Source organism: Pezoporus occidentalis, unplaced genomic scaffold (assembly GCF_034315485.1).
Source record: "Pezoporus occidentalis ecotype Australia unplaced genomic scaffold, CSIRO_AGI_Poc_V1 ctg172, whole genome shotgun sequence".
In the NCBI taxonomy this organism is placed as follows: Eukaryota; Metazoa; Chordata; class Aves; order Psittaciformes; family Psittacidae; genus Pezoporus; species Pezoporus occidentalis.
In genome coordinates this window covers 162,086-184,157 of record NW_026913554.1, presented here as the reverse complement: position 1 = coordinate 184,157, position 22,072 = coordinate 162,086, and the positions used below count along the sequence as shown (strand labels likewise).

Here is a 22,072-nt window from a genome sequence, read left to right as displayed (position 1 = left end):
AAATAGCCCACCTCCTTCAAAACATGTCCCAGTGACTGCCCTGTTGGCCAAGCACAAGGGAGCATCACCCTCTGTGCCCCAGCACTTGGAGAAGTGCAGTGGCTCCTTCTGTGAGGGGAAATGTTCTTACCCAGCTGGGGCATCTGGTCACACAGGCACAGGGTAGCCAAAGCATCCAGCACTGTCTGTGAGGATGCACCGGTGGTGGTGTTGGTGAGGCTCTCCAAGGCTGCTGCCTCTGCAGCAGCGAGGGGCTCTCTCCCAGCCAGGAGGTTCTCTCTGGAGCTGAAGGCACCACCCTGGGCCAGCTGCTCTCTTCCCACCACGCAGGGAGGGGCTGTGGGCCCCTGCAGCAGCTGACGTGTCTCTTGCTGGAGAGGAGTGGAGCAGAGTGCCATGGCGAGGACAGGGCAAGCTGGCACCATGAATACCTCCATCTTCCTGTGCCTCTTGATCATCCTGCTCACCAGGGGCTCTCCAGCAGCGTGTGTTGGAGACAACAGCTCTGCATCCCACAGTAAGCGAGAATTTCTCCTGGCTTGGGGAAAGGCTGGGTCTGCTGTGGGGAGTCTTTCTTACCCAGAAGGGTTCTGTTGAGCTTGCAGGAGAGGTGTGTGGGTGAGACTGTAAGGGGTGGGATGTTTTCATGCATGTTGGGGAGCTGTTTGTGTACCCTCTGTCCAATCATGACCTCTCCTTTCCAGGCACAGCCAGCACTGCAGAGAAACCTGTCCTGTTGGACAATGTTGAGGATGCTGAAGCCTTCATCAGTGGGGCAGAGGTAGCAGTCATTGGATTCTTCCAGGTGTGTTCACAGTATCTCCCCTCCACCAACTATGAGCTCAGTCCCACCCTGATGAGAGCATGGAGCTGGAAGTGTCATATACACCTTCCAAAGGCAGCTCCTGTCCCAAAAGGTGCTGGGGCTGTGACACGCCACAGAGGGAATGCAGGGAATTTGTTCTATGTGTGGGAAGGGAGATGAAGCAAAGGAGGAAGGTGAAGGAGGTCATAGGAACCCTGGAGCTAGAGAAAGAGAAACACTGCAGGGGAAGCAAAATGGGAATGTGGGTGGCAGAGAAGCAGTGTTGGCGAGGCATGTGTGGGAATGTCAGTTGTTTGCTTTAGGCAGCAATGACAAAACAAGGCAATGCCTGTGTCATGGGGCTAAGGAAGCTGGGTATTGGGGAGCAGCACTGGTGCAGGCCCTCTGAAGTCCAGCAGTGAGCTCAAGCTTCAGCCTCCTCCCAGGGGCAGTGTAGGCATGGTCTCTCTGCCTTGCTGCTTTGTTCCCCAGTTGATACCCTTGAGGCCTCTGCCTCTTCGTGCATGAGTTCAATTGAATTCAAAGGTGAGTGATGGCCTGCGTCCCTTGCTCCCAAAATGACGTGAATGTTTTTCCTCAGAAAACAAGACAAAAATATTTATGTAGAGCGCAAAACAGGGACCTCTTTGTCAGGATCCTTATTACTTTTAAGGTGCCCAAATTGCACCTTTTTGCACCTTTTCCTTGAGCTCTGCTCTGGGCTTCTGCTGCCCAGACACTGCCTCATCGCTTCTGTCAGAAAAGACCTCAGCTTTTCAAAACCAGCTCCTTCTGAAAGCACCTTCCTTCTTCTGCCCCATGCCAGGGGCTGGAGGGCAGCCTAGGGAGGGCATCGTGGCCTTGGTATAGGGCAATGGCATCTTACAGCCTGCCATAGAGTGAGGACTGATGGTATGAAGCAAGAAGCATGTGAGTGCTGGAGGCTAGTGCCCCAGGGGCCTTGCTAAGCACTGATCAGAGAGCACCAGCTGCCTCACCTGCAGTGCCTGCAGGCATTTGGAGCTCCTCGCTCTTACAGTGCTGCAGTGCTGCAAACCAGCAAGGGAATCTCACTGTATGGAGATGCCTCCTTCCCCTTGGACAGCTGACTGGGCTTGTGGCAAGGCTGTACCTGGGGCACAGAGCCTGCTGCTAAGCAGCAGCAGGGACTGTGGGTTCTTGCTGGGCAAAGCTATGCAAGGGCATAACCACTGGTGTTTCGTGCCACTGTGGCCTCTCTGTTGGTGCAGGATTTCATTCCACAGAGTAAGACAGGAGGCTGGTGCCATGCAGCCCAGGCTGCCAGGAGCACGAGGCAGCAGGCAGCAACGTGTCGGTCATCCAGTGCCTGAAGCATGACAGGGCTGCGTTTAAACAGTGGATAAAGACCTATGTGTGCCATGAGGGCTTGTCTTGGCCCTCTGCCTAAGAGTATATTCATCCACATAATGCCCATGTTCTCTGTTCTCCATAAATTATTTTTCTACTGCAGCCTTTTAATTCACTGCAGTACGTGGCTCGGCAAGCTTCCTGTATAATGAGCACAGCCTCTCTGACTGGGAACAGAATGCCATGATGGAAAAACAGCACACTGCTCCAGAAACCCTGCGTGTCTGCAAGAAAGGGCAATACTTGGCCTGATTAAACCCCAACTTTCCCAGGAATGCTCCAAAATTCAGTGCAGTTATTCACACCCCAGGCTTTAGTGCTCTCACCAGAGCCATGTCGATGTGCTGGCATTTCTAAATAGGTCACGAGACATGTTTTTCTTTTGAATAAGAAAGAATTTTGTTTTCCATCCTCTCTGGGCTCACAAACAGCTGAACTGATGGTTCAAACTAAAAAGAAAAACCAGTTATTTTCTAGCAGAGACTATGTCTTGAGAATTTAAATCCAATAAAAGTTATCAAAAATACATTACTCAAAAGGTTGGAATGGGAATAGCAAGGGATGCTTCAATACGGGTTAAGGCTGTAGCCAATGCTCTTGCTCAAGAAAGAAAATGGACCTTAAATTACTGAGAAATTGCACGTTTTTATCCCTTGATGTGTTTGCATTGGCTACTTTTTAAAGTATGTGTCTAAGACAGCTTTTTGAAAGGAGCCAGGATACTACTAATGCATGGTGTTTTTACAAAAGTTGTAAACCACTGACTCTAAATCCAAGGTTATCTTAAAAATTGCATTTTTATATATTTATTTTATACACACATGTATGTGCATAATTATACATTTGTATCTGATACCTAAAGGGTGCCTACAAGAAAGATGAAGAGGGATTTTTTTACAAGGACGTGTGGGGACAGGATAAGAGCAATGGCTTTAAGCTGAAAGAGAGTAAATTTAGATTAGCTGTTACGAAGAAATTCTTCATTGTAGGGTAGGTGAGACACTGGAACCTGTTGTGCAGAGAAGCTGTGGCTGCCTCATCCATGACAGTGTTCAAGGCCAGGCTGGACAGGGATTGGAGCAACCTGGTCTAGTGGTAGGTGTCCCTGCCTATGACAGGAGGGTTAGAACTGAATGAGATTTAAGGTCGCTTCCAACCCAAACCGTTCTGTGATTCTCTGATTCCATGATTTCATGACAAACATGTATATATATTTAAGCATGCTACATCCAGATTCTGGCTTTCTCCCCTCCCTTTTGAGACCTCTGGGGCTTCTCACGATCACAGTGTCACCTGCAAGTGTGTGGGTAAGACGTGTGGGTTCACAGAAAGGCAAGGCCAGGCTTACACAGCGCTGTGGCACCTGCCAGCTGTGTTTGTGACACCCACAGCGCGTCGGGCATCGCCGCCTGTAACATCCCTGATTCTGGGGAGGAGCGATGGTTGGCGGGGCAAGGGGAGGAGGGCGATCTCTGCAGGATCCCTGCAGCGCAGGCAGGGTGATAACTGGAGCGGAAGATGCTGTTCCTCCCTTCGGCTGCCCGGTTTTCTCCTCTCTCTCCCGGCAAGTGGGCTGAACCGGGCGGTTCTCCCTGACGGCCGCTAGGTGTCACCCTCGCGCTACCTCATGGAGGGCGGCGGGCACCGCTCCCCAGCTCCGCCTTCCACACGTCCCCTCCTCCCTCCGCAGGAACCGGAGAGCCCCGAAGCATCCCAGTTTCTCCTGACGGCCGGCCGGATCCCGGAGGTGCCCTTCGGCCTCAGCACCAGCCCCGCGGTCCTGTCCCACTACGGCGTCGAGGCGAACACCGTCACGTTATTCCGCATGGTGCGTGAGCCCGCGATGTAGCGTGGAGGGACGTGGAGCGGCGTTGTCAGGGGACAGCACTCACCGTACCGCCGCCGCCGTGGCCAGATGACCCAGGGGAGCCAGACGGGGCTAGCCGCGGCTGCCCCCGAGCTGCTCCCGCCTCGGGAAACAGGGTGCTGTGCAACAAGCTGTATCCCCTAGCATCACCTCCCCGGTTTAGGAGTTCCCCTGCCAGCTAGGTTTGATGAGAGGGGCTCTAGGACAAGCGCTAAAGACCTGCCTGCGGTCACGGTAGAGAAGTGAAATCCCCAGGCAGTAGTGACAGAGAAGTTTAAAGCTGCTCATCTCTTAGACATTAGGAAGGAATTCTTCACTATGGTGGCACACTGGCAATAAGGTGCCCAGAGAAGCTGTGACTGCCACATCCCTGGCAGTCTTCAAGGCCAGGCTGGACAAGGCTTGGAGCAACCTGGTGTAGTGGAAGGTGTCCCTGCCCATGGCAGTCACCTTAGAGGAAGCCAAAAGCCAAGGCTTGTCATTGACAGTCACTGCTTGCCCACCTAAAAACACATCTGTAGAGCTTCCTGCCCCAAAGAGGCCTTTTGCTTTTCACTTGCAGAGTACCCATCACCAAAATATGCAACATTTATTACACCTGATAAGGTTCTCCATTTTAAGTGTTTGCCCTATGGATCTGGTCCAGCACCCAGAGTAAAGAATGACATCTCTGTTTCTGAGTGACCTGCCTGGAACTTAGTTTTACTTGAATGGGTTCCCATGGTTTTGGTAAGGCTCCTGAGGCACACAAAGAGCATCTAGAGGCCATGTTACAATGGATCAACACAGTAGGCATGACATCAGATCTTACCAAGCATCACTTCAGACAGGCAAGGCTGTCTCAATCAGTGCACAACTTTTCCATCATGACTGAAAACAGATCCAGACCAGGTCTCTGCAGTTATAAATGGTCTGCCACCAAAAGAAGTCCCAAACACTTTTTCTGTCTGCTACACTATGATTTGCAGTTATTCCCTAAACGGGCTCTGGGCATGGGCCCATTAAAAATGTTACTTTGCAGTTTCTTAGGGATGGATACAGTTGTATTCAGTAAGTGCTGGTGCCTCACTGAATTTGAAGCTACTGAAGTTTGAAGTTTGCTGAAATTCAAGGAGATAGTATTGAGAAGGGCTATATACTTGCTTCGAGAGTACCAAAAAAAGCTAAGAGCGAGTATTCTGCCGATTATATCCATGTCCTAGTGTGGCCCCTTCTCACACAAGTGTGGTACTAGAATACTGGAAAGAGAGATGTATCTTAGAAGAGCAGCTCTAGGCAGCACAAGATGTCCTGAAAGCCAGTGAAGTCTGTTGTGTCAGCAGAGCTCTAAGCACAACCTGGGAAGGGGAGTGCAATGAAGACACACTATGTGTAACAGGGAAACTAAATGTGACAGCTTGGCCAAGTCCTAGATGCAGGCTGGTCAAAGATTGGACAAAGCCAGTTTGTTCCCCTTCCTTTCTCATAGTTTCCTGCACTATGTTTACCACTGTCATTATCCAAATAATTCAGAAAGGATGATCCAAGAGTGAGCAATAGGTAGGCAGGTCCTTTTATTTAACCTTTTATTTGCTATGTGCAGGCGTTGCAATTTGAAGCGACACCCATCTCCGTTTTGTTTCTTAGTCATGCTGATTTTCTTCCAAAAATACTGAAAAGTTCCTTTGTTTTTCACTGTGGCAGATAGTGAGGATGACTGCATTGGGAGGGTGTTTGATAAAAGAAAATGTCTGGATTGTTAGAATTTGGATTATATTGAATATTCTTTGCTCATGGTCCAGTTTTTGCAGCTGAAATCTTGTTTAATAAGGAAAAAAAAATCCCAACAAAACAAAACAAAAACCAAGCAGGAAGCTAATGCACTAGTCAGGTTTAAATGTGGTTGACAACTCACTTATCTAATTGTCAGTTTTTTTTAAATTAAGGTATTCAGATATTTTTCCTTTTATTCTGTGCTGAATACCATGTAGGAGTAAAGGATCAAAGAGAAAAAGGAAAAGAAAAAAAGAGCTGAGACAGGAACTTTGAATCAAATACTGATTTGAAGATGTGTGACCAGGACAGCAGTGAATCAGAAGCATAAACTCATTTTTTCTTTGCTTTTGCTTCAAGTTTAAACTGTAATTACAGTAGTAGGATGGGCTAGTGTCAACTGGTGACACTTTTTTGTATATGGTGAAGGGAAATTGATTTGTTCTAGTGAGGAATCTGGCTTGGTAGACCTATAAAGAACATAATTAACAGATGCGAGCAAGCTAGTTATATGGAGTGATAAAGACATTTTGACTGATCTTCAACTATTAGATGCAGGCTATTTCCCAGCCTTATTTCCTTAAGATCATGAATGTTGACTGCAGATTTAAGAAGTTATTATCCCTAAATGGAAATCAGATGTTTTAAGAAGCCCATGAAAGTCAAGAGAAGACTTTCCGTGGAGTCTGGAGTCTTTAGATTGGTTCCCAAGGCCTGTCTGTTCTCACCCACCAAGGTGTCACATTGGCCTGATCTCATTTACTTGAGTAGAGCTGCCCTTTCATTTTATGGAGGAGGAAAATCTACAAGAGGAATGAGGCTGTGCAGTCTGAAAAGCACTAGTTTGAGTTGCCAGACAGGGTGCTGTGGCTCCCTACTAGATCAAAGACCTTTTGAATGACCACAGAACACCAAAAAAGGCTTTAAATGCACACTGCTGGAAAAACTAACACAAGCACTTTGAGAGGTTGTTACAGATGCAGAGAGTAAACTATGGGCTATGCATGTGGACTTTTCCTCAGCCCCGAGAACCTCATTCAACACGTGTATTGAAGGCCTTCAAATACCAAACTTTGATCCTGTTACATGTTACAGCCCAGCATCCCCATGGCTCAACTCAGTCGTGTCCTGCATATGCTGCAAGGCAGCTCTGCCCCTTCAGGTGGTTTAGCTATCATTCAGTGGTTGACTGCTTTTTTTTTTTCTTCCGTTTACAGGGTCACCAAGACCTCAATAAAATCACATCATCTGGGGGGAGGGAGGGAGTGTGGGGAGATATGTGGCAGTGTGGATTTTCATCTAAAACCAAAATGTGCGGGGCTGGATATTTTTCTTTTCTTTTTTTTTTTTTTTCTGCTGTACTGGAAAAAAAAAATCCTCTTTTTATTGGAGAGATTTCCTGCTTTCACAATGTTTCCAGGAAATCCATACAGGCCCATGCTAATGTTTATTACTTGCAGAAGAAATAGAATAAGCAGATGAAGATTTTGAAAAGGGATGTAAAGCCAAAATTGATGCTAGGAGTTAGGCTATTTTGTGATCTCGCCCCACAACACCTTGAATAGTGTATCAGCTAATCCTCCCTGTCTCCAGTGCATCAGGAGAGGATACTGTAGGGATGTCTAGAGTCATTGGTGATCTCTGTAATGCCATGAGTTTGCCTTGTCTTTGGGAAACTGAAAGAGGGTGGAAGACCCTTATCTAGAGGTGCAGGCTGGTCTCTGCAGGTGCTGGACTTTCAGAAGTGGGGATTATGTGGTGGCAGAGAGAGGACAGTGGTGTCCCAGGGAGTGGATGCCTCCGTGAGTGAGTGCCAACAGTGTCTCTGGAGGGGGCGATAGGAGCAGAGGACAGCTGTGACTGTTGGTGTCTTTGTGTGTCTTCAGGTAGACAATCAGAGGAGGGATCTGGATATGAACAACAATGATATTGATGCTGAGAAGATGACTCGTTTCATTCGGATCAATGAGCTTCGCCTGGTGACAGAGTACACCCCTATGGTAATTACAAGCTCCCCGCAGCCCTCACCTTGTCACTTGGCCTCCTCCTCAGGGACATCCTCTGGTCCAAGGGTTTGCATACCCAGACATGTGTGAGGGTTGTGGCAGTGGTGTGGATGGAGGAACACACAGTTCTGCTGCAACTCCGTATAGGGTCAGTAAGCAAATGCTGTACTGGGGCATGCAAGTGGGATGGGGAGAGGAAGGGAGACATGGTGGTTCATTTCGCTTTCCAGTAATTTGGTAATTACAGCTGCATGGTTTGGTTGATACGCTGGAGGGAAGGAATGCCATCCAGAGGGACCTCGAGATGCTTGTGAGGTGGGCTGATGCCAACTTCATGAAGTTTAACCATGCCAAGTGCAAGGTCCTACACCTGGGTCGGAGCAATCCCAGGCACAGCTACAGGTTGGGCAGAGAAGAGATTCAGAGCAGCCCTGCGGAGAAAGACTTGGGGGTGTTGGTTGATGAGGAAATGAATGTGAGCAGGAAGTGTGCGCTTGCAGCCCAGAAAGCCAACCATATCCTGGGCTGCATCAAAAGGAGTGTGACCAGCAGGTCGAAGGAGGTGATCCTGCCCCTTTACTCTGCTCTTGTGAGACCTCACTTTTTGTGTTGTGTGCAGTTCTGGTGTCTTCAACATAAAAAGGACATGGAACTGTTGGAACAAGTCCAGAGAAGGGCCACGAGGATGACCAGGGGACTGGAGCACCTCCTGTATGAAGACAGGCTGAGGAAGTTGGGTCTGTTCAGCCTGGAGAAGAGAAGGCTGCGTGGAGACCTCATAGCAGCCTTCCAGTATCTGAAGGGGGCCTATAGGGATGCTGGGGAGGGACTCTTCATTAGGGACTGTAGTGATAGGACAAGGGGTAACGCGTTAAAACTTAAACAGGGGAAGTTTAGGTTGGACATAAGAAGGAAGTTCTTTCCTGTTAGGGTGGTGAAGCACTGGAATAGATGGCCCAGGGAGGTTGTGAATGCTTCATCCATGGCAGTGTTCAAGGCCAGGTTGGACGAGGCCTTGGGTGATATGGTTTAGTGTGAGGTGTCCCTGCCCATGGCAGGGGGGTTGGAACTTGATGATCTTAAGGTCCTTTCCAACCCTAACTATTCTATGATTCTATGAATTTTGGGGTGTTGGTGGGCTGAGAGCTCCATTTCTTACCACTCCTTAACAGTGCTGCTCCTCCCAAACATATTTGCCATGTTGTGCCATGCCTGAAGAGTCTTCTCAGCCAGATCCCCTCTCTTTGACTGAGAAGCCTAGAGAAACATGGAAACTTGACTGACCTACTGCCAGAAGGCAGAATTCTTCATGGCCCAGCAGCGCACATGGCTTGATGTAAACCTGGCTATTTGAAGGCATATTCAAGAGTTGGTTGGAAACATCCCAAGCAAAATTTTTCCCATTCCCTCCATCCCTTACTTCAGAATTCATCAATTCAACAACAAAAAAGTCAGACATAGGATGTTTTCATGTTGGATATCTTCATTAGCTCACCCATCTGACTGGCAGTGGCAGGATGCCAGTGCTCTTATCTGCTATAGAGAGTGACAAAGGATTTAGGCTTCTCTGAAATCTCAGCAGTTCACTGGTTGCACTGCTGTGAATTCAATAGGTTTTAGAAGTCCCAGTGGCCGCAAGGCAGAGACTTTGTCATCACTGATGGGTTCTGTTGCAGACTTCTGGATAGCTGCAACAGTGTTGATCTGGCTCAATTTACAGAAAGGAGAATGGGCCAGCCTGTTTCAAAGTCAATCTTTTCAAGTTGAAGTCAAGGTTCAGCTAAGAGGCTGACAAATTCCCTAGTTCAGGTGCAGCCTGCCAGTAGAGAGAACATTTTATTTTGGAAATGCAACAGTTTGTTTCCACATTGAAATACTTGAGAAGTTCTATTGTTTTCTCAAGAAAAAAAAAAAAAGTGGCTGTTTTTTCATCTTGATGAATAACGTGAAAAGTTAATTTTAAAAGTACAGAGTATTTTGGAGGACAGAAAAGCCTTATCGTGTCCCACTGTCCTTGCAGTGAACACTCAAGATAAGTCAGAAGTGATGGTCTTGTTACTTGTTATCTTTATAATTACCCAGGCCTTTTGAACCCTGGGACCTTTCCTGCATCTCTTAGCAATTAATTAGATCATGACTCTTTCTTCATGCGTCTCTGCTGATGCTATGGGGTCTTGCTCTGTGGCATCCTATTCAGCACCCAGGCTGTCTCCCTTGACAGAGAAGAGCTGGGCTGTTCAGCTGGTCCCCTCCACCCTGACTGGCAGTACACATGTTCCATTTTTTTTCCAGATGCTCTGGAGTCCTATCAAGGTGCTGGAGTTGACAGTGCCTCCTGCAGTCTCCAGTCCAAAGCCCTCCCAGCTCTGCTAATGTAGCTTGTTTTTTGGTAAATATTTATTCCCAGTGCATATGCTGTTTACATCTATGAATGCTGCTGGGCAGCAGAGGCTGGGGTCATGTGGATCACACTGAGTCCTGCCAAGAGTTTCTCTCCCATCCTGGGGCCCTTACTGTTTCCCCCACATACTTCAAGCATTTTCAGGCAACGCTTACCCTGTGGGCTTTCCAGGAGAGTCAGATGTGACCCAGCTATGTTGATGAGCTCTGCTGATCGCTACTGCACAAGGTTCTGTGGACAGCTGCTCCCGCGTGTGGAGCTGCAGGAGGAACTGCTGCTTCAGCCCTGCCCTCTCTCAGCCCAGACTTGTCATGACCCTTGGTGCTGGGTGGCTTCACCCTCACCTTCAGCCCCATACTCTCCCATGAGGTCTAATGCCCTCCAGCCTTCTTTTGCATCCCCTCTACTCTCCCCTTCCCCATCTGCACACCACCAGAGAAGTGAAGGGATACAAAATGCCTCATAAATATGAGACTAATGGCAGAGTCCTGGCTCTCAACAACCAGATACTTTGTGATTCATGGCCCTTGCCTGTGTGCACTCCCTGACCTCTTCCTTATTACTCCTGGACTTGTGGAAATTCTTTTCTCCTGCTGGCAGGGAGCTGCACAGTCTGCACTTCTGTGGTTTCAGTGGCACGGGGGAGGCAGCAGCTCTGGTCTGGCTGCTGTTTAGTTTGAGGGAGAGGCTGCAGGGCTGCAGGAAGCGGGCAGAAGGAGGAGCAAAAGAGTGAGTGAGTGCCTGAAGATGGTGCAGCTCCATGTTGGGCAGTGCCAGCCCTGTCTCCTTCACAGAGGGCCACTGTATTCTGCCCACTTGGCCCTTACCCAGGGGTTGAAGAACAGCTGGCTCCAGGTCTCCCACTATGAGACTGCAGAGACAATTTTAACCCTGAACACTCTGGAATACCCTGGAGTTGCTGAAACTCTGGACTCATCCCCATCCTACACACAGCTTAATGCTAAAGAAATAAGGAAAGGCACCAACCCTGACGCTACAAATCCTTCCCACTTTCTTGCTCCCATTTTGTCCAGGTGCTGCATCTCAGTCATTCAGGGCACTCTTATGTTCAGTGTTTGCTGGCCTTCCCTCTCATCTTCCTTGCCCCTCTAGTTTTCAGCTTGCTGTACCCAGGATGTCCCCTTTCCTAGTCACTGACTATCCTGAGGCCAGTGATGAATTCCAGTGGTCTTTAGACTCTCATCTTGGGAATAAGCAAAGTCATGAGGTTAAGTGCTTCCACAGAGCACCCAGATTGGATCCCTCCTGCTTCAAGAGGTCTCTTTTTTGGGAGGCTGATTTGCAAAGAAATCTAAGCTGAGACATAAGGACCAATGTCCCTTCAGTCCTGCAACCAATGCAGATTGAATGTGCTCAGTCTCATTGTGTGTTTCTCTCTCTGTCTGTGGTGGCAGACAGCAATAGGTGTGATGCAGAGTTCGTTCCAGCTTCACCTTCTCCTGGTCACAGACAAAACGTCCCCGAAGTTCCCTGAGCAAATGCGCAGATATCGGGAGGCAGCAGAGCTCTTCAAGGGAAAGGTAAGTCCAAACAGAGATTTGGGGAGCAGTGATTTCTTCAGTGGATGGGGATGGCATTACTTCCTTCTCTGTGGATTAGGGGGGCAAATCCAAGTGGCAGTAAAAAAGGATTGGTTGGATAATTAAGTGGAGGGGTTGGATCTGTTCACCTTTTGCCAGTTTTCCTCCTTGTAGGGAAAATATCCTCTGTATCTTGCTCCTCTGCTCCCTCAGTGGGACATTATGTACTTCCTTGCTTCTGGTCCAGTTTTATTCCCTTGTGTTAGGAGATGACAAACAGCTGCTGCACTTCAGTCTGATGATGATTGCATTCCACTGGTATGAGAGATGATTTTGTATATACAGCCTGCAAGATGCCAAGGAGCATTATATAAGTAACCAGTGATAGCCACTAATGTCACAGTGATTCTTAACCCTTAGCCTTCTGGTTGTATCCTGGGGAAACAACTATTTTTAAAAGAGTTGCAAATAGGTTTGTCAGATTTCCCACACTAGGGTGATGGAATAGATGGTGTCTTTCAGTGAAATTCTGCCTGGTTCCCACCCCACTGTGGACAAAACTCTCCAAATAGTAAACATCCCATGTCTGATTCTCTTCCAGCAGCTGGATTACATGGAAATTTGTGTTCATGGTACAGAGGAAGGAGCTGGCAAGCAAAGGAATGCATCTGGGGCAAGGGAGAAGATTAGAAGGGAGCGGGCAGAAGATCACAGCAGGGGGAGGGCTGAGCTGAGAGGCAGTGGAAGAAATCTTCCTGGGTGATGTGTGGAGCTGGAAAGAGAAGGTTTGAGAACATAAACATCTGCATGCATCTGTTTGTGTACTGAAGGCGCAGATTAAATATTAAGTATATAATCATCCTCAGATGGAGGGGCCACCTTGGAGCTGTGCGCCCTCTGAAGTCTTGAGACTTGTTTACGGCAAGACTACTTTGGACCTTGCCATCTGTCCCACCCACTGGAAACTATGCATCAAAGTAAAAAGGTCTCTTCAGAAGTGTTTTGCTTTGATGAATACTTAGTGATAAAAGAAAACTTGCTTATCTGAAAAATTACAGCTGTCTCATGTGAGATGTGTGTTACAGTAACACTACTAGCACTGTCCTCCATGAGCAGCAGAGTTTGATATAGGTCTCCCCCCTCCAAGCAGCTAACTCTTCCAACATAACACATTACTGTTCAGCATCACTATCCTTTGCTGGTGCAGCTGCAGCTAGCTTTCTCTTCATGTGACATGCTTAGATCTGAGAAAATGTGAATAATTTTCCTAGAAATACTTCACAAAACATTGGATAAAATGTTGTACTGAAGTCCAAATAAATTATGGATTTCCGGCAAGCCAAATCTAACTTTTTTTTTTTTTTTTTAATTCATCCAGGCACGTTTCCCAGTCTAGAAGTTTCCCACAGTAAAAATAGAGATTAAAAATGTGGGGATTTGAGTTATTATTTCTACTGCAGTGGTACTGAAGAACATGTAGAAGAAAAGACTTAGAGTCTAATACAGTGTTTTTCGCAAAGGACTGCCACTCTGAAGAGAAAATTGTGATTTGTGCTGCCCACTTACAAAGCAGTGAGAGAGAACTAAGACCCCTCTGTTTGGGTCTTAGATCTGGATAGTAAGGAGTAAGCAGAGCAATATGCCCACTGAGGTTTGTCTTTTGCTCTGACATGTAGAAAGACATGAATTAGTTTGGGTATCAGAAGCAGCCACTGAACAATACCTCAGAAATCTCTGCTAGCTAATTTTCCTAAATGAAATGTCCTGGGTTTAGCAGTAGCAGTCATTTTTTTTTCTCCTTCTTAGTAGCTGGTGCAGCACTGTGTTTTTGACTTTTGGCCTCAGAACAGTACTGATAATACTGATGTTTAGTCTGACCAATTACTTTGTGAGCCTCATGCTCTGCCAGGGAGGAGGGAAAGCCAAGAGGAAGCAGAGACAGAACACCTAACCCAAACTGACCAAAGAGGTATTCCATACCACAGCACGTCATGCCCAGGATGTAACTGAGAATTACCCGGAAGGGCTAGCTGACTGCAGGGTTGGAGGAGGTATCGGTCAGTGCTCAGTCGGTGGGGTGGGATGAGTTATCGGTTGGCGGGTGGTGAGGTGTTGTATTCTCTTCCCTTGTTATTTCCTTTATCATTGTTATCATTGGTGGTAGCAGTAGTGATCTGTGTTATACCTTAGTTACTAAACTGTTCTTATCTCAACCTGTGGGAGTTGCATTCTTTTGATTCTCCTCCCCATCCCTCTGGGATCAGGAGGAGGGCAAGGGGGGGGGGGGGGGAAGGTGGGGAGAGGGGGCAGTGTGAGAGAGAGACTGCGTGGCTGGCTGTGTTTATACCACAACATGGAGTTATCTGTTGTCAGGATCACAAAGTTAACTCAGGTTTACTTCAAAACAAGTAAAGTATTGAGTAGGTTTTGCCTTTTTGCAGCTCACAGATTATGTGCAAATAAATGGAAGATTCTTGACTTGAATTTTATTCAGAATTACCAGTGAATAATTCACAGCCTGGTGTGGGCTGGTGGTGAAAGGCTTGTTTGTGCTGCAAGGTTAGTGCTGTCAGTAGTTCAAGCAAGGAATCATTGTGCAGTGGAGTGGTGTTCAAGCTCCCTCTGAATATGTACCACTGCATCAATCAGTGCTTTATAGTGATTGCAGAGTGCCAGAACAGAGTGGGGAGACTTGGTGTGTGTTGCAACTTCTTTACAAGCCAGTGCAGAACACAAACAGAGCCTCGAGATGGTTCCCAAGCAGGAGAAGGGGTACGGATCCTTTCACACATCTCTACTTTGCTCTAAGGGAAAAGGCATCCTTGTCATTGTCATCACTAGCTGGAGGCAGAGGAGAAATTTCTTGCTTGCATTGATGGATAGATGAAGTGGAACTGCTCCTGCGAGTGGCTGGCTCCAAAGAATGAGGAAAACTAAAGAAAATAGAATCATTTGGGTTGGAAAAGACCCTTAAGATCATGAAGTCCAACTGTTAATAGAGCATGAGGAAATGATTAATCTGCCAGTTCCTGGATTATTGTCACTTCATCTCTGGTTTATGATCTTTTCATTTTTGCCTGAGAGGAAGCTGAGATTTTCAGCTGGAGGATCCATGAGGCTCTATGGTGAGGACTGTTACTTGAAAACAGCCTGAACTTCACCCTGAGCAGCAGTGTCTGAAAGCAGTTTAGGTTTTATCATGGAACCTGGGGTCTGTAAAATGCTGGAGAGGAAAATGCAAAGGTTATATGATGCTAAGACATCAAGAGCTGACAAGATTAAGAATATAATATTTTCTAGCAGACATTGAGAAACAATTATGGGTGGGTAACAGTGAACAGACAGAGCTCAGGGTGCTACAGCTGCAGAAGTGAATCCACCAGCCTTCTTGGAAGGACCCCACTGCAATCAAGCATGTGTGTATTTGGGAAAGTACTGCCAAGAGTCCACGCTTTCTGCTGGAAAGAAAATGTCAGAGTTTGCATTGCTGAGCGAAATTAGCATAAGCATCTTCAGTTTTCTTTCCACAATATCAGAGCATAACATGTCAATTACAGATGGCATACCTCATGGATGTTTGCAGAAGTTTTAATAAGGTGATGCTGGGAATAATAAAGGCAACTTTTGCTGCAACTAATGTAACTGGTTTACAATATCAAAATTATTTGGATAGAGATGTTTGCGAAGTCCCTTTTACTTTACATGTAAGCCTATTTAGAAATGGGTTCTGAGAAACTCCCAAGAGCCCTTCAGGAGTACTTTCATGGAAATGAAAGGATGCTGCCCCTTCTTTTGCAGGCAGTCATTCATACACTTTTGATTTTTCTTGTCATTGATACCTCCAGAACTGAGAGGGTTAATATTTAGAACTGTCTTGTCTAGCCATAACCAGGGGAGCCTGTAAATTCAGATTGTCTATGTCATTTAAAGATATCTGCAATAAACTTGTTTTTATAGCTTTCTTTTTTTTTGGATTCATGACTGATATTTTCATTTTGCTCTGATGTACTATGCAAGCTATGTAAGAAGTTACTCAATCTACAGAACTTAATCTTTTTGCTTATACAGTCTCCTCAAAGAATGAAGGTTACAGCTTCATGAAGCTCAAAGACAAACACTGGACATGAGGTTGGATCATCCTTCCTGTTTATCTTTGTTAGAGATGAAACTAAGCAACACCAAATTGGTTTCTACCACTACAGAGCTATTTGCAATTAACTTTAATTCCTTGGTTAACAACGTCATTCTGTATCTTAATATTTACCAGGAACTTGATGTTCTAAAAGCACTCAACCAGGAATCAAACTGTCAAGACACCAAGATGGCACCACTGTACAAAATTTTCTGGAAGAGAAATTTGCAGGTGACAGTGCACAGGTAATATCATGTTGGAGGGAAGAATTTGTGTCAGGAATTCCCCATCCATGCAGGTGATCCTTCACTGCCTGCAGCAGCAGACTTCTGAACACAGGCAAGAAAATTTCTACAAAATGAAACAATTTCATAGAAATCATTTCAGAATGAAAAAAAAACCCACAAACAACCAACAAACTGAAACAAACAAACACAGATATTGTACAGGAGGATGAAATGGAAAATGAACTTTCTGTCTGGGATGGAACAACCTGGTTTCTAGCAGTGATGTGACAGTTGGCATTGTGAGATATGTTTTTGTGAATTATAGATTTGGTAAGTTGTCTGAGCAAAGGCTTTAGGCTCCTTTCAGCACTGATAGAGAAGGACATGTCCTTCTTTTCTTCTAAAATAAGTGGGATAATGTGCCTGCCACCATTCGTTGCAGAGGTTATGTAATGTCTGCAGAGGTATGACTGTCTGATACAAGACTAAGATCTGGATGTAAGATGTTAGGCAAGGTAACTCTTGTCTCATGCCAGTGCAATTTGCCATGGTCACTGCATTCATTCTTTGTGATTGGAGCTGGCTGGGAATCTCTGAACAAAATAAATTCCTCATGAGAAAATGCCAGGTGGCTTCTATCATGTAAATGACCCCACTGAGAAACTTGCTTGGTTTCCAGCTGCTGAGGAGACCAGCCTTGCAATGCTTGTGGCCTCAGTACCAGCACATCTTACAGAGTGCCTCACAGGTGTGACTCTGAGGCTACACAGGTCTTGGCAGGACCTGTGGAGCACATCCAGTGCAGGGTGCACGTGTTTTTGCTGAAGGAGGATTCATCCCACATCACAACACCTACCTAGAATTTGTCATTCTAAAATGCATTTAGGATAAGCATTAAGGTGTCTTCTTTCAAGTGACAGTGGACAAATGCAACTGCTGTCTCTCCTGTATTTTTGGAATATGAGGGGAAGGAAACTTTGGCTATACTTTGGCATCCTGTAACTCTGTGAGCCAAGTGTGAGTCATTAGAGAGATCCAAGTCAGGAACTGCGAATGATGACATCTCAGCCTTTCTAGCCGAGGGGCCAGTGGGTTTTGTGGTTTTGTTTTCTTTTGTAGGGAAGAAGATGTTTGGAGATCTAAACACCAACCTTTTTATTCTTTTATTCTTACTCTATTCTCTGTATTCATAGATAAAGTATGTACAGCTTTTTAGTTTGGGGATTTTTAACAAAGGCTGGACGCTTGATAAAGTGAAGAATATTGACTGATATTTATTTATATTACCATCTTTTTAAAGGTGCAGGATATTTTGCATAGGAAGTGACATTTAACAACCTAAATATTCTAAATGTGGGGTTTTTTTAGCTTCTTGCTTAGCATTTGTTTTAAAAGATATTGCTGTCTAGTGACTCTTTCATACAGAAAGCTAAAAGCTTCTGAATGAACTGGTGAAAATGTGATACCGTATCCTGTACCAACCTTCTGAAAATGCTTCTGTCCAACACTGGCTTCTGTTTCCAACTTGCTAGTTGGAAGGAGAGCCCTAAAATATAAATACTGATGCTCCAGCTGAGCGTTTCCTATATTGGGTGCTTAGACCTGTGACCTTCAGATTTGTGGCCCTTCTCTAGTTAATCTATTTAGTGTTTTATCCTGCAAAAGGATGAATTTAGCACTTAGGGAGAAGTTTCCACAGCCTGTCTGCTCACTAGCTTGTTTTCCTTGGGGCACAGTTGACTTTTGGAATAGAAATTGCAAGTGATAAATACCATGTATCCAGTGAAAAATGTTCCTGTTTCTGTATTGCAGTGATTAACTGGAGTTAAACCTTACACTAGCCTAACTATCCATCCTTCCCATAGGCTGTTTCCTAGGAAAGTTTCCAGATATATTTGTCTTTTTTATAGAGCACAAATTTAATAAAGAATTTGAGATTTACCAAGTTTTTTTTTTTTAGAGAAGAAAAAAGTTTTGAACTAACTTGCTTGTTCTTGATCTAAAAGAAAGAAAAACATGAGTCACAGCCTGGGAACCAGACACATTGTCTTCACATTGCATTACTTTCCTTTTTTTTTAAACTCTTTTTAGCTTTTGTGTAAGTTAAGTCATATCCATGTCCATAGGTATATTGAATATGCTAGGCCCAGTAGATTGCACAGGATAAAGATAAGATAAAATGGTGTACGATAGCTGGATGTTCGTTTCATTGACTTCGATGTCAGCAGCCAAGGGAATCTATTTAATCAGGTCACTGATTAAATTTTTCAATTGCTGTATTTTTTATTTTTAAATTTGTACGTAATATTTGCACGTAGCCTTAACAGATAATTTAACAAAGATCTTTAAGATAGCTGTATATTTTATTGTTACTCTTTCAGATTTAAACCATTTAAGTTTATACCAATTCCTACTGCACTTGTAAGATCTCAGATGAAAGTTATTCTTAAAATAAAACCATGGAGCTGCTCACCATTTCTGCTAAATCTATACTATTGAATCATAGAATCATGAATTGTTTGGGTTGGAAGGGACCTTAAAGCTCATCCAGTTCCAACCCCCCTGCCATGGGAAGGAATACCTTCCACTAGACCAGGTTTCTCCAAGCCTTGTTCAGTCTGTCCATGTACACTGCCAGGGATGGGGCAGCCACAGCTTCTCTGGGAAACCTGTTCCAGTGAATCATATGTCAGAATCCTAACAATTAGCTTGATCTTGCTCTCCAGGACTATTCATGAGCCCAGAAAACTGTATGTTGTTCTTATCTTGGCTTAGTCATTGTTGGGCTCCTCTCCTCAGGTCTGAACAACCCTCCACTGAGCTGGGCTGTATGGACATTGGTGTCTTGCCACCAACTCGTTTCCTAGATGATTGCATCTTCATTTCTATTCACTGCAGCTCACTTAAATGTTTGTGTTTGGCTCTCTCATGTTCTTATCCTTGCAGGCTCCTGCTGTCCTATACTTCACTCCCACATTCTTGCAATTGAGTTTGATTTTTACACACCAAAACACCTTTTTACTCTGACACTGTGGGTCTTCCATGGATGTGATCTTATCCAAATATCATGCAAGGAGAGGAGTCAGCTTCCTTTGCATGTGCCACTAAGATAAAAGACATTTGTTTCCTCAGCTACTAAGAGAATCGAAGTGGAAATTGCCTTCTTGCCATAGTGTAGATATATTTTTAAAGAAGGTGAAAGAAGACATTTTATTTGGTAATGTAAGACTGGACTGGATAAAATACAGAAAAATGCACTGTGTGGAGCAGTTATATAGTGGCAGAAGAAAGCGGTGCCCTAAGAGAGTATAGTAGGCTTTCTCTAACTCTAAAAACATTGCTGTTAATCTTCGTATGATCACTGTCTGGGGAGCTGTTGTCTCTCTCTCAGTTTCCTTTTTGCTTACCTTTCCTCTCCTGTTTCCATCACAGATTCTCTTTATCCTGGTAGACATTAATTTGAAAAGCAATGAACGAACAGTGTCATTCTTCAAACTGAAGAAGTCCCAGCTGCCAGCTCTGGCTATATTCAACGCACCAGATGAAGAGCAGGATGTCTTAACTCTGGATGAAGTCTCCATTGAGCGTGTACAGGACTTCTGTAATGGTTTCATAGAAAGAATGGAGAAGGTAAAGGGGAACTTCAGTACAGTCTACAGAAATCTGGGATCTTGTAGGACAATGCTGTTGCTCGCAAGGCTCTCTTCAGTTCCTTGAACTCCTCCCCAGCCCTGCCTTCCTCCTCTTTCATTTTCATTTCACCTGGATATCAGAAAAACGTTCAATTTAGAGGAAAGCAGAAACGGATGTTTTTGCAGAGCTTCTTTATTCATTGATTTCTGCCTTCTAGTCTGCAGCAAGAGGACTTCACTGACCTCTGCAACTGTATGAAGGTGTGAGTGAAGCATCTATTTTCTGGGGACAGCAGCTGGGAGACAGAATGAAGGGTGCTTTGGACACTAGGAAGGCAGCACATGAGAGGGTCAGAGAGAGTGGCATGGAGAGGTAGGATATCTATCAAGAAGGCCACAGAACAGAGTATGCAGACGAAGGCTCAGAACTCTAACAGAGGTCTCTGCTGGTAAAAGGACAATTTAATCTCCATGTTCATTCAGTGTTAAGAGCTCTCTCTCTGTCAAGGCTCATCTTCCTATAGCACAGAGGCTTTGTGTGTCAGTACCTTGTGTTCTGCAATTGAAATGGGATATTCAGGGCAGTGGCATAGACAGGAGAGGCATTTAAGATGGTTTGTTTCCTTTTATCATTATTCTGAAGAAATGAGCAACATCAAAACTCATTTCATGCCTCTAATGTGTTTTAGGGTGAAGATGAACCTGAGGAGAAGGCTCCCAATGAGGAACTATGATTCTTTCTCAGCCATCAGGATGACTGTTCCCAGAGTCTGTTTCTGGCTTATGAAGAGTTCACTGAGCCCCACAGTTTAGGAATTCCTGGGATGGCAGGATTATGGGACCACGTCAGTCATGGATTCCCATCTCCATGCCATGTACATATATGCTGTCTGTCCTTTCTAGGAATCTCTTCTCCCTTCTCATTTGCTGTCTCCAGCTCTCATTTTCTCAGTACTCCAGTAGTTCTGGTATTACCCTACACTGTATCCTTCCATGACAGCTCTGTGACACAGCAAAGTGGCAATATCAGAAATGAAGAATATAGTTCCCAGAGATGTTTCCCTCATTCTCTTTTCTTTTGGTGCCATGCTGAGTTCCACTGTCAGCCTCTCCTGACACTGGGAATAGATTGGTTGCTTGATGTCAGATGAACTTTTCCATTTATTTTACTAAATAAACCAGAAAGTGAATAGCCTGATTTTTTATGCAAGTATGTGACTTTCTACTCCGCATGTCTTTCACCTGAGGACAAAGCCTGTGCATTTCTGAGTGAGTAAGCTCAAAAATCTCCTTTCTCTGAATTTCACCAGGCTTGCAATGCCTAACCAGTCAGATTGGTTGCTAAGAATCATTCCCCATGGAACTGTACCCATCATCAACAGTATTTTCAGCAAGATGAGAGATTTCTGTGAAGGTTTGGGATCAGAACAGCACTGGGTACAGCAGGTCTGAGCTGGTGCAGCAAAAATGAATGAGACTAAGATGCAGATTGAGGCTAAGAGGGCGAGCTGTGGCAGAAGGGCAGTAGGAAGTTGCATTGCAAGATAGGGGATATCTCCACATCACATTAGAGAGGAAGTCTAATGTCTGTGTATTGACCTCAGACATCCCTCAGAGGTCCCAGTGCTGGCATACAAGGTATGGGGACTTTGCAGACGAGGTGTATCAGCCATCCATGTGCTGCTGTACTAGATTCATGCAGTAGACTTGCCTCATACTTGGCTGAGCATCCTTTGGCATGAAGTATGGATGCTTCTGTCAAACAGTGACTGCATTGTCTCTTAGGGCTTGAGAGACTTGGCTTGGAACAGGGAGCCTAAGAGGAGTAAAGCTGAGAAACCTCACTTGGCGCTTTCTCAGGGATTGGCCCAAGGGGAATAATTGGGAATAGAAAGTTGTTCTTGTGAATGAGACAAACAGCTCCCTAACACAGAGGGAGAAGTCAGGAGCTGGAAAGGACGCAAAGTAAGTGGCAGCCACCATGATGAGGGCCATAGCAGGAAGGCTCTCAGTACAATAGAGAGGCAGGTGCCAGCCCTGCGTTAGCTCTTGCTTCATCCATGAGAGTCAAGCCGATGCCTTCCATCAGCCTAAGGCTCTGTCTTCCTTGCAGCTGGAGTCAGCTCCTTCAGTGCTCTACTGTCCCTTCTACTCTGCTTACCTAAAGCAAATCCAATGCTGCAACAGTTGGTATGGGGAATCAAAATTGTTGCACATTTCCAAGAGTGGTGTGACCAAAACAGTATACAGGATTGCACCTTTTGTTGGCAAGGCTGGGCAACTGTTTCCCTGCCCAGGGAGCTATCCCCTAAGAGGCAAG

The 22,072-nt window shown here is 45.4% G+C and overlaps 1 protein-coding gene across 2 annotated transcripts; it reads left to right on the top strand.

Moving 5' to 3' along the window:
- The first annotated feature begins 277 nt into the window (after positions 1–277).
- On the top strand, positions 278–20,950 carry ERP27 (endoplasmic reticulum protein 27). 2 transcript variants are annotated; one of them, XM_062613994.1, is made up of 8 exons: positions 278–517; positions 705–805; positions 3,885–4,022; positions 7,700–7,813; positions 11,636–11,761; positions 17,314–17,373; positions 19,553–19,750; positions 20,442–20,950. In XM_062613994.1, the coding sequence occupies exons 1-8, from the start codon at positions 397–399 to the stop codon at positions 20,484–20,486; spliced, it is 903 nt and encodes a 300-aa protein (XP_062469978.1). In that variant the 5' UTR covers positions 278–396; the 3' UTR covers positions 20,487–20,950. The 2 variants fall into 2 exon arrangements, with proteins under 2 accessions (XP_062469978.1, XP_062469979.1); XM_062613995.1 differs by lacking the exon at positions 17,314–17,373 and having other exon boundaries at positions 294–517.
- The last annotated feature ends 1,122 nt before the right edge of the window (positions 20,951–22,072 follow it).